The sequence below is a fragment of the Pezoporus wallicus genome, unplaced genomic scaffold (assembly GCF_028554395.1).
Source record: "Pezoporus wallicus isolate ANWC-B61680 ecotype Strahan unplaced genomic scaffold, APGP_CSIRO_Pwel_v1 contig_7339, whole genome shotgun sequence".
NCBI classification, from domain to species: Eukaryota; Metazoa; Chordata; class Aves; order Psittaciformes; family Psittacidae; genus Pezoporus; species Pezoporus wallicus.
In genome coordinates, this window is record NW_026636333.1 from 2,088,214 (window position 1) to 2,103,909 (window position 15,696).

At 41.0% G+C, this 15,696-nt stretch overlaps 2 protein-coding genes across 3 annotated transcripts in view; one reads left to right on the top strand and one right to left on the bottom strand.

Moving 5' to 3' along the window:
- Window positions 1–15,696, top strand: part of EPCAM (epithelial cell adhesion molecule) — a 293,898-nt gene that overhangs the window by 238,963 nt on the left and 39,239 nt on the right. The window lies entirely within an intron of this gene.
- FBXO11 (F-box protein 11) overlaps window positions 1–15,696 on the bottom strand; it is a 70,429-nt gene that overhangs the window by 5,827 nt on the left and 48,906 nt on the right. For both annotated transcript variants that reach the window (XM_057400072.1, XM_057400071.1), the window contains 8 exons: window positions 12,311–12,417; window positions 12,085–12,222; window positions 3,059–3,276; window positions 2,391–2,476; window positions 2,213–2,307; window positions 684–806; window positions 494–579; window positions 67–143 (listed from right to left, as the gene is read on the bottom strand). In XM_057400072.1, the coding sequence (XP_057256055.1) occupies window positions 67–143; window positions 494–579; window positions 684–806; window positions 2,213–2,307; window positions 2,391–2,476; window positions 3,059–3,276; window positions 12,085–12,222; window positions 12,311–12,417 (930 nt within the window). The remainder of the gene's footprint in view (window positions 1–66; window positions 144–493; window positions 580–683; window positions 807–2,212; window positions 2,308–2,390; window positions 2,477–3,058; window positions 3,277–12,084; window positions 12,223–12,310; window positions 12,418–15,696) is intronic.

A 15,696-nucleotide genomic window follows, 5' to 3' on the forward strand; every position in this document is an offset into this window, starting at 1 on the left:
ATAAATGGGAAAAGGTAATATTGCAAAACATGAACAGTTCTGGATAAACGTGAAAAACAAACCTACCAGAATTATAGACAAGAATACCACCATTCTGACCACCCCAGATCTTGTTGCGTCTGATTTTGGGGTTGCTTCCAGTTCTAGAGAGCAAAAAGTCATGTAAAACAGGTTACTGTTTCCCAGTGTTTAGAACACCTCTAAAGAAGTGCCCCATAGATCCTGCTGCTTAAAAATCTTACTAAAATAGAGTTATTTCCAAGCAAGCAATTATATTTTAGCTTTACAGATTTCAAGGGCCACACATTCTATTCAACATCCTAGCTATTATAACGGCAGAACTGTTTTCTAAGCTGAAGCAGAAGGTATTCAGACATACTGGATTTCCAAAACAGTTATTTTTAGAAACAGGAGTGCAAGGACAGTTAAAAAGGCACAGAAGAGCACAAAACAAGCCACATCTGTTTTGATGTCAAACCAGAATACACTTTACCTTATCTGGACCCCTGAGTACATGTGGTTATAGATGTCATTGTCTTCTAAAACGCCGTGTCCATTGTCATAAAAATAAACTCCAACCTAGTACATCGAGAATTAAATTATTAATCCCAAAGTATGAAGTATGAAAACACAAAAGAACTTTATCCTCAGTGGTCCCTTTGTAGCCACAGAGCAACACTCACTTGTTTCCCACTGTGTATTCTGTTTCTCCTCAAGACTGGAGTGCTCCCTGTTGTCACCCAGACTCCAGCCAAAGTATTGCTGTAAACTTCGTTTTCCTCAATTACACCTTGTCCTTTTTCATGCTGAACACAAGACAGTTTCAGAGTTGAGATAATCTGCCAACAGCCAATACTGTTTTCCTGGCTGTACCCATCCCTCCCCAGTATGTATTCTTTACCATAGAAAAGTAATTCTTTTTTGAGTATTATTTTTTAGTAACAGTATGTCATGATGCTGAATGTTTGCCATGAAACAAAGACCACTCTGCATGTAAATCATTGTATCTTGGCCTTGCTCAGCCTGGCAAAGAAAAGGCTCCAGGGAGACCCTGTAACATTCTTCCAGTACCTAACAGGGGCCTACATGAAATCTGGAGAGGGGCTTTTGACAAGGGCCTGCAGTGACAGGACCAGGGGATATGGCTTTAACCTGGCAGAGGGGAGATTGAGATGAGACATTAGGAAGAAATTCTTCCCTGTGAGGGTGCTGAGGCCCTGACACAGGGTGCCCAGAGAAGCTGTGGCTGCCCCATCCCTGTCAGTGTTCAAGGCCAGGTTGGACGGGGCTTGGAGCAACCTGGTCTAGTGGAAGGTGTCCCTGCCTGTGGCAGGGGTTGGAACTGGATGAGAGCTTTAATGTCCGTTCCAACCCAACCCATTCAGTGATTCAATGATCTCAAGGGTCTGCAGTAATCTTTGCAAACCTCTGCAAGCTGCTGGTAGAAAAAGCACCACCCCAGTGCCATATCTGATGAAAGCTATGGCACCCAGCACATAAACCTACAGCCAGCCCTATCCACCAGGCCAAAAAAAATTGACATGTCTCTCAAGGTATCTTTACCATGTGCTGTGCTTAAAAGTAAAGCAGCGTATTCTTGGTCAGGTTAATCTGTTCTGGTTAGATTTACAGAACGAACAGATGAAGCTGCACACTTGAATCATCAGCAGAATCACAGGTAACTTTTGGTAGAAAGATGGGCAAATTCTCTCTCAAAGTCTGATATTGCTTAGGAGAACCTGACAGCTCTTTCAGTTCAGTTAGCAGAGCCCTTGCACATGTTGGGAACTGCACTTGATTCCTCCTTTTTACAATACAGGACCATACAGCAGTTGCAATGTATAGCATCCTGAAGGCAAACCCCAAGTATTTTCTGAGGATAGCGATAAGCACATTAAACACCAAAAGAGCTAAACAGATGTCTATTTTCTTAAATAATGACAATCTGCTATGAACACTAAGCCTTTAAAAAGCTTTTAACCAAGGAATGGTGAAATTCTGTCATCATCCAATTTTACACATTTTACTCTGTAATAATTTAGTGACATCCTTTTAAATGTCAGCACCACCTTCAGTCTATTAGAATTAACCTAGTTTATAACGTAAGAACTTTAGTCATTGTAAATACAATCAAACATTTACAGAGCACCCTTTCCCAACCTTGATACGAAGAGGAAACAAAGTTGTATGCCTGCTTGTAGGTAATACTCACTACATAAATTCCACCATGCTGACCATCATGAATCTTGTTGTGTCGAACTATGGGACAGCTGTTTGTTCGAATCTGTATTCCTGCTAATGCATTACCTGTTAACAAAAAGATGTTATTTCAGACAACTTATGCACTGGTTTGGCTCAGAATTCAAGAGGCAATAAGCAAATCATCTTACCATAAATGTCATTTCCTTCAATAAGGCCTCTTCCATCACCAAAGATATAAACACCACCTTGATTCCCATTAAAAATTGCATTGCCCCTAAGAAACAGAAGTATCCACATTATGAAATTATTATAATACAGTGTACACAGGTATGTAGTGCCTAGGACTGTACAACAGTCAGATTTAAAAAAGAAAATTTATGGTCTGTTGCTTTGAGAACTACATACTTCCAAGTATACATGCAAATTAAAAATGCAGTTCAACCAAACACAAGACAGCAATTTTACTTTCATACATATACAAAAGTACTTTCACTTCATTATAAATCAAATTATAGGGTGGTCTGGGTTGGAAAGGACCTTAAGCTCATCCAGTTCCAACTGCCTGCCACAGGCAGGGACACCTCACACTGGACCAGGTTGCCCCAAGCCCCATCCAGTGTGGCCTTGAACGCTGCCAGCGATGGCGCAGCCACAGCTTCTTTGGGCAACCTGTGCCAGGGCCACACCAATCTCAGGTAAAGAACTTCTTCCTTATACATAACCTAAATCTTCTCTTTTTAAGTCTGAACCCAATAATAAAAGAAATAACAAATAAATGACATAAAATTGCTCTTTTCCCATCCCCATCTAATCTCTTCTTCCAAGTAACAAAACATCAATGAGGAAAAAAAATTACCTTATTGTTGGGTCACTGTTTGAGGTAATCCAAACACCTGCAAAGTTGTTTGCATAGATTTTGTTCTCAATGAATTGTCCTCTTCCTTTTTCATGAACATAGATTCCTCCAGTCTGGCCGTGATGTATTTCACACCGAACTACTGTAGGGTTGGCATACGCTTTCACTTCAAAACCTGCTATCCTGTTTCTGTGTATGTTGCAGCTTTCAAAATAACCCTTAAAACACACACACACAAAAATGCAGTTTCCTTTAAAAGTCCTTGTTAAAATTAAGGCTATTCCTTACCCTCTCTCCCCTCTAAATACAATCCTCATTTAAAAGAAGACAGTGCCAAAACTGACAATACATAAATACTTACATAGCTAGTTACTTTTTCCCCCTCTAAAAAAAGGTAAGTGTTTCAAAGACACTGTGTTTGCATTGCTATTTATTACTATCTATGGAATACCAAGAAAAAAATGGCAACTCTGGATATGCCACCTCAAAGAGGACTGAATGTCAGGTTTCCTTAGCAGCTCCTAAGGATCAGACTCCTTTCAAAGCCCATAAAGCCCACAGGCTTTATATGAAAAGGACACTGCTATCGGAAGACTACCTACTTATTTTCAAACTCAGAACCATATATATTTGGTAAGAATATGACTGATTTAGTAAAAAAAGTCTTCTAAATTTCTTTGAAATAACTGGTCAGAATAAATACATGTGGATGTGGGAGTAGTTTTTCCAGGGCTGGACTGGTCTGAACAACCAACTGGTAAAGTTTCCCCCCAGCTCACCCTTTTCAAAAGGGTGCACACTTCCATTTAGACACTGCAGTAGTAATAGCAGGCCTACACCAACACTGTATTTGAACAAAGGCTTTACAAAAACCCTATAGCTATGAAGAAAAAAGACAAGAAGATGTCCCACAAAGCCATCCTGGCCATGCTCCTTCTGCCATGCCAACAAGCACTCGCGTAGCAGCATCAAGAACTGGTCCATCTGAAAATTCATCTGGCAAATGGCAGACCATTTTTCTGACACCGTTTTGGAACACTTTGATACTAAAAGTCAACCTATTCTTTGAGGTGAATTTTAATGGGATTATATGCCCATTTTTCCCAACTGAAAGAAGAGAAACGGAACAACTGAAAAAGAAGAAGCATCTCTTATTGGAGATGGTGGACAATCACTAAGCAATGTGTTTTAATTTGTGGATGGCTTGGATGCAAGTTCTGGAAAGCTCTAACCCAGACCATCTCCAGCAGGCAGCTGCGGAGAGCAAGACCAAAAGCAGCACATGTGACATTCAGAGCACTACTCTGCTGCTGACAACCAACAAAACTACACTGTTCCTTACATCCAAGAACATACAGCTGAAAACCAACATGACTCAATCTTACTTTCTCCTTTTCTCCTAGATGGCTTTGTAGAGCAGAGAGAGACAGACATCTATAGTATAAACTATCTGTATGATTCCAGCCACAGTTTTAGCATTATCAGTCCTCATGATGCAAAAGATTAGCTGTTTACTGAACTGGTAATGTGTATAGGTAAAACATCTGACTGAAAAGGAAAGGGGCCCAACTTCCATTGGTCTTCTACAACCTCACAGGCATCTTGCCTGAATACTGTTTCTCCTGTAGCCACTTCAGTTGGTTACTTAGTCTTGCTAATTGTGAGGTTTGTTTTACTTACAAACTACAAGAAAAGCACAACTCCTCCTACTGCTCAGTGTAGCTGGATTCCAGCGTTTGTACTCACATGACCTACAACCAAAAGCACCTCAGTCCTGGAGTTTCTGCTACCTACCACCCAGGAATTACTCAAGTTACTGCCAGCTTAAGGAGAAAGCACTCTTACTTATGTGCTGTGGGGCAGTATTGCTAAGGGATTTCATCAAACGTATCTGGATTACAAACAAGCAGATATACATACATAAAGTTCAATGAGGAAATCAAGGCAGCAGGCACTTCTTCCTGCTTTGAGGACTGCAGCCAGGGAAGACAGTGCATTGATTAAACATGCTCAAAAAAACATACTATCAGTGTGCACAGCTTCGCTCCCCAGGCCCCTCCAGGAGACAAATAAAACAAAATGGAAAGGAAACAATCTACTTTCTGTAAATATCCAGGAAGTATTTTCTTCAAGGATTTAGGATTAGATTTCTTCAGAGTGAGTCAAGATGTTTTCAGAGAGACAGGGGAATCTAAAGGAGATCTCAGAAACACACCTTCCTGTCAACAGGCAGCCTTTGGGACTTCTTATCCCAAAAGGAACCGCTTCCTTGTCCTCATTTTCACTTAAAATGAAGCCTTCAGAGAAACTTAAGTAATACGACTATTCGGTATAGAGCTTAATCCTCTTAATGGAATATATCATTTCAATTAAAGTATTACTATACTTGGTTTAGTATCTTTTTAATTACTTCACATATCATCTTCCCCTTGAGTGCCAAGTATGTTGCGACTACAGCAACATGATGAAGAAGAGGTATTTCAGATGTGCTTCACCACAGCCGTTTCAGATTCCATGTCAGGTTGCAAACCAGCAGAGATTTTATCATGTGGTCAGCAACATCTCTGCAAGCTTCAGCAAGCACTGTTATTTAACAGTAAGAAGACATGCAAGAAATCCTTTTAACTCTTGAAAACAGTACATACACTGTGTAACCTTTAAACTTGCTTGGAAATGAAGTAGAAGAGAAAGAAGGCTCCTTTGCTTCTGTCCCAGTGTATCTACATAATACTCAACTTCAGAGAGGAACAGAAGTATCTGTACATGAACTGTACTCTGCCACTAAGGCCCAGAATACCGTAACATCACCTGACAGCACAGTACAAGTTTAATTTCATCAGAAAACAGAAAACGGAGCCTTCAAAGTTATTGCTTTCCACCTTCCTAAAAAAGTAGGACTGCTGATTGAGTAGAAACAGAACTTGCTGTAAGCTTCTGTGAAGGAAATGCTCCTCAAAAGTTTAGCAGAACTAAAAAATATAAATCTATATCTCAGATTTCCCAATAAGACTGAATGCCGGGTCAGAAAGTCAAGGCTTTCTGAGAGGTAAAATGCTATAACATTCAATATTAATAAGGAGAAACTGCATTAAAAAGCCTAGTCCACCTCATGCAGGGTCAGCTTAAGCTGAACTGCTGACCTTGAGCTGATTCAGTTAAAACCACTGTAATTCTGCAGTTGTTGAGACCATGTCTGAACACTATCTGCAGGTGTAATTCATAGAATCCCGGAATGGTTTGGGTTGGAAGGGACCTTAAAGCTCATCCAGTCCCAACCCCCTGCCATGGGCAAGGACACCTTCCACTAGACCAGGTTGCTCCAAGCCCCATCCAACCTGGCCTTGAACACTGCCAGGGATGGGGGAGCCACAGCTTCTCTGGGATCTCTGCGACAGCAGCTCAGCACCCTCATAAGGAAGAATTTCTGCCTAATGTTTCACCTCAATCTTCTCTCTGGCAGCTTAAAGCCATTCCCCCTTGTCCTGTCACTACATGTTTTTGTAAAAAGTCCCTCTCCAGATTTCTTGTTGGCCCCTTTAGGCACTGGAAGCTGCTCTAAGGTCTCCCTGGAGCCTTCTCTTCTCCAGGCTGAACAAGTGTAATGCCTCTCAGCTTTAAACTGTAAAACTACGCTTACTCTTACGATAAACTGGAACTCCTCTGCTGCTTGCATACAACTACTAAATACAATTTATGACAAATGCTTCTAACTTGTCTTAGGCAACTGGCACGAGAGGTCAGTGCAGGGCACTGAGGGCTGCCAATGCAGTGTTGATGCCTGCTTGCTAAATGTTTGGCACAAGCACGAAGGCAAACGTCAGAAGATTGCCAGTTTAGAAATAAGAGGTGAAGTTTCTACAAGTATCCAAACACAAAGAATAGTCTGAGAGCATGAAACTGAAAAACAAAGCACTCCTGAACCTTTCAAAGGCAGCACTCCAGCACAGAAACCCACGGGAAAAGAACGTGTAGGCCAGGAATTTGGCACTGGAATGTACTTATCCCACTTCACAGTCACAAGCAACGGGGGAAAAAAAGCCACCCTCAAAAATAACAGAAGGGAAGTGAGAGAAGTGAACACAGAAAATTCATGATTTTGTTTAGATATGTAGCATTTGTATCAGAAGGATACCATGTCACTCAAAGAGGGTGTAAATACTGCCAATGATGCCATCTCATCAACTTTATCACTAGTGTGATGCAGAACAGAGGACACTGCCAAAAGAAGATTTTGAGATGGAAGGGGAGGGGGGAATCTTTCAAAGGACTTTATGACTAAGAAAGGTTTCATTAATTTTTGCAGCTGAGACATATTACTCACATGTTCTCTTTAATGTGTTAGTGTTTCCTTTAAACAAAAAGGAAACATTTATTTCTATTTCATTTTGCTTGTGCTATCACACTGATCACAGCATTGGAACAGGCATTCCACTGGTAAGAAAACGGTTCAAATACACTCGTATTTAAAATTAATCAAGTGAATTCAGTCTGGCTTTTTAATTTTTTAATATTTCAATACTCACATATTTAATATTTATACTTCAGTGCTTACACCAAGAAGCAGCTCCTAGCCAGACTTTCCAATTAACCCTCAAGCATACAGACATCTTCCCTCCAGGAGTTATTGAAGCACGCTCCTTTACCAGTTGTCTGTAGCTTAAATAACTTCATCAATGTTTTGAGCCTGTATAAGCCTTGGAGGGGTGCAGGGATCTACGTATCCACTGAAGCTGATTAGGAGGGCTTATACAATATAGCTTAAATGAGGCAGTGGCAGCGTCCAGACAATGAGATAATGTAAAACAAAGACACAACATCTTATGTTGACACTACTCTTTGCAAAATAGCCAAACAACATCTACAGTAGTAGGGACAAAAGCCTCACTAGATTTTATCCACAGTGGATTTTCTCTTTCTAGCCTGCCAACACTCATCAGGAACCCAACCAGGTCTGGGTTAGAACTAAAGCAATAGAACAAGTACTTACAAGGGAAGGAAGACACCAAAGGGAAAAAAAAGATCCACAATCTAGTGCACCTAAAATCACCCAGTCACGGCTAAAAATGTTGATCTTTAAAAACCAGCTGCTTCTCTTCTTCCTCTTCCCAGAAAGCTTTGCTATGTTATGTATTAGCTATAATTGCATTAATCATTCATCAAAATTATGGAAATTTATTTCCCCAAAGGAATGCCTTATTACGAGAAATTATTATTCTATTCAACAGGCATCTGAGACTTAATCAACAGGCCCCCAACACATAACACACTGTAGAAAACCCTGATGTAGAAGTTCAGTAGGGAAGCTAAAGCAATTTAGTACCTGAATTAATAAACATTTTATTTAGGAATAACATTACTTCAAAATGGTGAGCTACAGTTTCCTCGGAGCAAACATCGGATGACTAAGTTTGAAATTAATGTTTGCTGTAGTTAGATCTCTGAACAAGCTGGTTTTGGGGGGGGGGGGGGGGTAAGGGGTGGTGACAGCAAGATGGAATACATGAGGGATACATAAGGAACAGTGATTCCAAAGGTCAGATGATAAAAAGTGAGAAAACTGAAATGAGAGAACAGAAGTCCAGTCTACACCCAAGCTACGCCTGCAGAAGTGTGACTTGGGACTCATCTTTCTCAGCTAGTCTAAGCCATTATTGGCTAATGCTTGCATTTTTACAAGTATTACTTATCTTTCTCAGGGAATAAGTACAATCTACCAGCAAAACTACTTAGACGATAGAAGACATTTACTCACGAAGAACATCTGTGGATATAACATTAGCATAGGTCTAAGTATAGTGGTCTTGCCAAAGAACAGGCCTAGCATGTATTTAGCCATAGCTAGACTAGAAGTGTCAGGAAGTAAGGCTAGGACCAAAATGCAGGGAGGGGAATACGCTCCCAGAGTACATGAAACATGCAATGGTTTGGTTGACCTCATTCTTAGCAGTGTTCTGAGATCAAGTCTGTTACACTGAGTTTTTCATTACAGCAGCAGCACAGCACCAAAGAGGTTCCTATTTACCTACAGCACCTTTAGAAGTAAAACCTCCAAAGCAACTAACAATACAGTTTGTTATTCCCTATCACCAAAGTCATAGGCAATCCATGTCCTGCAGTATCCAACAACTTTGGCAAGATAATCAAATTCTGCGGTATCAGTTCAACCCTCCCCCCTACAATGAGCAGGGACATCTTCAACTAGATCAGATTGCCCAGAGCCCCATGCAACTTGACCCTGAATGTTTCCAGAGGTGGGGCACCACCTCTCTGGGAAACCTCTTCCAATGTTTCACCACTCTCATCATAAAAAAATTCTCCCTTATATACAGTCTCAATTTCCCCTCTTTTAGTTTAAAGACATCCTCCCTTGTCCTAGCACAAAAGACCCTTGCTGTGGTTTGTCCCCATCTTTTTATAAGCCTATTTTAAGTATTAAAAGGCTGTAATAAGGTTTCCCTGGACCTTCTCCAGGCTGAAAAAGCCCAGCTTTCTCAGCCTTTCCTCACAGGAGAGGTGTTCCAGCCCTCTAACTTTGCAGACTCCTCTGGATCTGCTCCAACAGGTGCATTTCTTTCCTATCCTGAGGACTTGAGAGCTGGATGCAGCACTGCAGGTGAGTTGTCATGAGACCTGGAGGGCAGAATCACCTCCTGCTGGCCACACTTCTTTTGATGTGGCCCGGCATACGTTTCTGGACTGAAAGCACACACTGCTGGGTCATGTCGAGCCCTTCATCCGCTAGTAACCCCAAATCCGTCTCCTCAGGGCTTCTCTCAAGCCCTCCATCCCCCAGCCTGTACTGATACCAGGGGTTGTTCCGACCCAGGTACAGGACCTTTCTCTTGGCCTTGTTAAAATTCACATGGGCCCGCTTCTCAACCTTGTCCAGCTCCCTCTGGATAGCATCCCATCCCTTAGGTGCATCAACTGCACCACTCGGCTTGGTGTCATCTCAAGCTTGCCGAGGGTGCACTCGCTTCCACCATGTCATTGGTGAAGATATTAAACAGTACTTGCTCCAATGCAGACCCCTGAAGGATACCACTTGTCACTAATCTCCATCTGGATGTCAAGCCATTAACCTGTGCCCTCTGGATGCAACTATCCAACCAATTCCTCATCCACCAAACAACCCTCCCACCAGAGTGGAGATGAGGATGTCTTATGGTAGACAATGTTGTGGATGATGTGTAGCTCTTCCCTTGTCCACTGATGTAGTCACTCCACCATAGGAGGCCACTAGGTTGGTCAGGCAGGACCTGCCCTTAGTGAAGCCATGCTGGCTGTCTTGAATCACACTTCTATCCTCCATATGCCTTAGTGTAACTTATAGGAGGATCTGTTCCATCATCTTCCCAGGCACAGAGGTGAGGCTGGCAGGCTGGCAGTTCCCAGGCTCCTCCTTTTAGCCTTTTTAAAAATGGGTGCAATGTTTCCCCCTTCCCAGTCACAGGGAATTCACCCGACTGCAAGGGCTTCTCAAATACCATGGAGAGTGGCTTGGCAACTACACCAGCATATTCTCCCAGGACTCTGGGATGCATCTCATCAGGTCCCATAGACTTACGTATGTTCCAGTTCCTCAGATGATCACAAACCTTGTTTTCTTTTACAGTGCGAGGGACTTTGCTCCCCAGTCCATCCACTTGAGAGGTGCGGGAAGAGAGGATGCCAGTGAAGACTGAGGTAAATAGTTGAGTACCTCAGCCTTCTCCTTCCTTGTCTGTTGTTACCAGTTTGACAGTTCTGCTTATTGAGGGGATACGCTTTCTTTGACCTTCCTTTACTGGCAGACATACCTGTAGAAGCCAATCTTATTCTCTGCATCCCTTGCCAAGCTCAGCTCCATCTGTGCCTTGGACTTCCTGAGTCCATCCCTGAGGTCAACTGGGCAGAGACCCTGTACTCTTCCCAGGATACTGGTCCTTGCTTCCACTGCCCATACATTTCCTTCTTGCCTTTATTTTGACCAGCAGGTCTTGACTCAGACATGCCAGTCTCTCACCTTCCTTTCATGATTTCTTAGACCTGAGAACCAAGAGCTGTTGTACTCTATGGAAAGCATCCTTAAAGATCTGCCATATTAACAGTGACTAGAAGAAAACCACTAATTTTTGCCAGCTGGGTGGAGGGAACTGGGACTTTGTCATTCAAGCAGGAAAAACAATGATTTGGCACTGTTAGATGACATGCACAATATTACCCTAAAATATATCAGCAAATAAAAGCACAGAATCATAGAATGGTTTGGGTTGGAAGGGACCTTAAAGATCATACAGTTCCAATCTGCTGCCACAGGCAGGGACATCTTCCACTAGACCAGGTAGCAACCCTGTCCTTCGAGCCCTGTCCAACCTGGCCTTGACCAATTTCAGGGAAGAATAATAATAATAATAACAATAATTTCAGTGGCAAAATTTATTTCAAGGGCTATGCAAAGTCATTACTTGCTACTTTACTGCTACACAGAACTTATCGCCTTCATCCCACAGGAAAAAAAAAAACAAAACCCAAAACATTTTTTATGGAAGAAGGCCTGAATTCTGCAAGGAAATTCCATGTTAAAATTCCAGTATAACTCCATGCTAGACAAGTCTTCTTCCCAAAGAAGCTGGACATACCCTGTTTGAGATTTAATGTGAAAATAAGACTAAGACTCCACAGAGCATTTTAGTTCATTTTTAAATCTAGCACCTTATTTTTCATTCTGTTTCAAAGAAAAAGGAATGCAGTGATAGTGTAAATGTAAGCCCACCATTTACATCCTATTTCAAGAGGTATTTTGTCACTGTAACATAATTTGATGTAACAGGCTGCCAATCAGCTGCAAAACCCTTTCTTAAACCTCTTTCAGCTAATAATGTCTTTAAAGTGGAGTTATCCACTGAAGGGTAAGAGAACAGTAGGCATATTTTAAAATACCTGTCACATGTAAAAGCATCTTTTTTGAACCTTTCTTCAATGACAGGGAAAATCAGCTATGCAGCATCTATATTTCTTTCTTCAAAGGAAAACAGGTACGTTACCATGCCATGGTCAAAAGTGAAAACGCCAACATCACGTCCATGGTGAATGTGATTCCGTCTGATAATGGGATTTCCATGGTTTTTAACCCAAATCCCTGCTAATGCGTTATTGGAGATCTCATTGTCCTCATATATTCCCTAGGAAATAAAGATGGAAATTAAAACAGGAATCAAGGCCGGTAGCAAACCATTTTATCAGAGTAAAGAAACTGATACTGAAAAATACCTGCGCATGGTCTGTAATGTAAAGTCCAACATTTTCACAGTCGCTGATGTTACAGTGTTTAATAGTAGGACAAGCTCCTTGGCCACTAACACATACTGCAGAGCCAACTGGAAGAAAACAGCACAGTTACCATAGCTTCAAAGCAGAGTGTATTTATAAATAGTCTGGCAGTGCTTTTGCAAGAAAAGTTAGTGTGAACTGGTATTTCAAAAGGACTCGGCATGCACAGCGCCAAAGCACTGCAAACCACAGGCAGAAAACACATGTCATCATCTTGCAGAGGCAGAAACCGAGGTAGGAACTGGTTTAAAATCCCTCTGCAAGGGGCACCTGTATATGACTGCCAGAATGGACAACAGTTTATATATTGATTCATGCTTATGACAGTTGTCACTCACTTATTTCTCTATGTTAGGCTGACTCTATACTGACTGTTCACATCAAAGGACAACAGAAACACAGTAAAATCCTGTATTTACTCCCTTACTTTACTTCCCTTCAAATTTTCCTAACCCCGTAATTCCAAGAGCCCAAACAAATAGTATTTCTGTAGCATACAAAGACACACTGTCTATCTAAAGATGAGCAGGATACAAACAACGCAATCGCATGTAGTGTAGTACAAAACTACATACGCATCAGAAACCAACAGGTCTCTTGCCAGCTGAATTACAAAGCTCCTTGGATCATTTTAGCTACCATACCATCACCCAGAAAATAAACCCTTTGTAGGCATCAAGGACTCGAACTGCTTAAGGCTTCATCAGGTCAGCTCAATTCCCTGAACTCCATCAAATAAGAAAACATGAAATTCTACAGCCGCTAAAAACAAATTGTGGATTCATGGTGATTTCAGAAAGGTCAGAGCTCATCCTGGTTTATCTGGCCTACTTAACACACACCTTATCCACAATTAAACATTACTACATAAGCAAGCCAGTACATGCTCTATTAGTCAGTTTTCATATTACCTTCTAGCACAGAACCACAAAGACTGTGCTTTAATAATTCATAGACTCATTTACAGAGGGTTTTTTTTTAATCCTAAAGAAATTATTTTGATTGTCAAGTCTGACCTTATGAATAATACAATCTATAATGATTCCCTGAATTAATTCCTACTTCAATTCTAGTAACAGGAACTTCAGTGTGTATCTTTTAGAAACACATTTAATTTTGATTTGAGCATTTCCAACAACTGAGAAACCACCATAAAGCTTAATAGCTGGTGACAGGGTTGCTATCCTGTTAATGTCCTTTTTAATTGCTTATCTGAATTCCTCTAGCTTTAGTACCCGGCTCCTGGTTCTCTTTATACTCGTGTACGCCATGCCCAATGCATGTACGTATTTAGTGCAAGCAATTTAGTCCTTCAGCCTTCTCCTTGATGCAAGTCACAAATTGCAGTCAGTATGTTTTTCATGACAAACGCATTTTTCTGCTTTAAGGACTTTTCATGGAACTGTTTCTAAATTTTCCACATGTTGCTATGGACACAAGGGAAGAGCACTTTACTCTGAAGCAGGACTAAGCAGAGGCGTAATTCGGTCTCTCTACTTCTGCTCAGTATTCCCACTGGTGCAACTAAGATTCACATCACTTCTTTTAGCCAATTAACTACAGGAGGGCTCATATTTAGATCTTTACCCACAACTCTTTAAGCTTTTCCCAAGATTCTCCAGCTTTGCAGGAGAGATTTATCCTTCAAAACTAGGAATAAAATCAAGTTCTGCATATAACAGCCTTCACACTTATTCACAGTAACGTGAATATTGTTTGAGAGGATACCTTCCAAAAAGGCAGCAACACATACTCCTGGTTATTTAGATACCCTCAGCCATAAGTCTTCATTGTCTACAAGCCTCATCAATATGCATTTTATTTCTTCTCTGGAAGCCACTGATAAATGGCTTAAAGTCAAGAAGCCACCTTTGAAACAGCCACAAAAAAAGCCATTTAAATTTACCCTGAAAGTATTTTTCATCTATTTAATCTGGTAATTCTGTGAATCTCTAATCTCTTAAGGCACAATACACCGCAGTCAAGTATTTTTCAAGGATGTATGCAATCATACCAGGACTGCTACCTTCTTTTAGTCAAAGTCAGTCATCAAAACTGCTGATTGTGTGATGTAACCATTATAACTTGATGTAAATACACGAGCTTTTTTCAGTTCTAAATTTTACTACCTCTTTATCCTACACAGGAGCAGTAAGCAGAACTACCTGCCATACTTCATCCCTCTTAATCTCCCCCGTGCCACTGTTCTCCACCTTAGGACATACACCATCTCACCCGGGTTTCAAGATACTGTTGATACGTAACAGGAGCCCAGAAGATTTCTTGGCCAGTTCTTTCTAAACTCCTGCATCATTTTAGAATGTCTTTTTTTACAGCTGTTTAACCTCAGCCACGGTTACTGTCAAGAGTGGAACATATTTCATTATCCCTCTAGGGTATGAACACATTTATCATTCCTGCCTATTCTCATTAAATATGGAACAAAAGTTACACAATACTTTGCCATTCAAATTCTTCTGTTCTTTGATGGATTAGCATCCCTGCTCTCACTCGCTTTGTTTCCCAAGTTAAGACACAAGCAGTTTCTTCTAGACAGACGTTAGATCTTGTCTTGTTTATCAAGTTCTCCTGAGGGGGTAGGAAGAGTACTTTGTTGGAGTGTGCGTAGCAGGGGGTGTATGTGTGTTGGTGGTGTCCCACACTTTCCTGGTGTGGTGTGCTGACATCACTCCTCCCTCACATTTTGCTTATTTAAATGAAAGCAATCTGTATTCTGACTCACTTCAACTGGTCTTTATTACTGATCATGTGAAACTGGTCCTTTTAGAATACCAAGCACATGTATTACTAGTTTAAGCTTTATTTTGTTTACTTAGAATATAATGATTGCACACACTTAAGCAATACTTAGGAAAAAAAAAAGGCACACTGCCATCCACTACTACTTTTATCTGTCAAGGTGAGGACTAATACAGATTTCTTCTCCAGTAGAAGCAACAGAACCTCTAGACTCAGTATCTTCCACTTAAACTATGCATTTAAAACTTTATTCAGTAGTATTTCAAAGATGTTTTGGACTGGCAAGGCACTGGTACTTACATAGCTCAAATCTTCCCGTATTACATATATCAGTGTAAAAATGTGCTTTAATGCAATTTGCAGGTCTACAGGAAGGGTATCAAGCATGTGCTAGAAAATTGTGAATGCTTATGGATCAATACTTCAGAGATGGCATTGGAAACAGCCTTTCTGGCAGGCTGCCATTCTTCTTCCCTTTTTACACGCACCCAGTACTTCCTGAGTAGGTTAGAGCAAGGCTTGGTAGGATTAAAAAAGTCAATGTAAATTAATAATCAATATGTGAT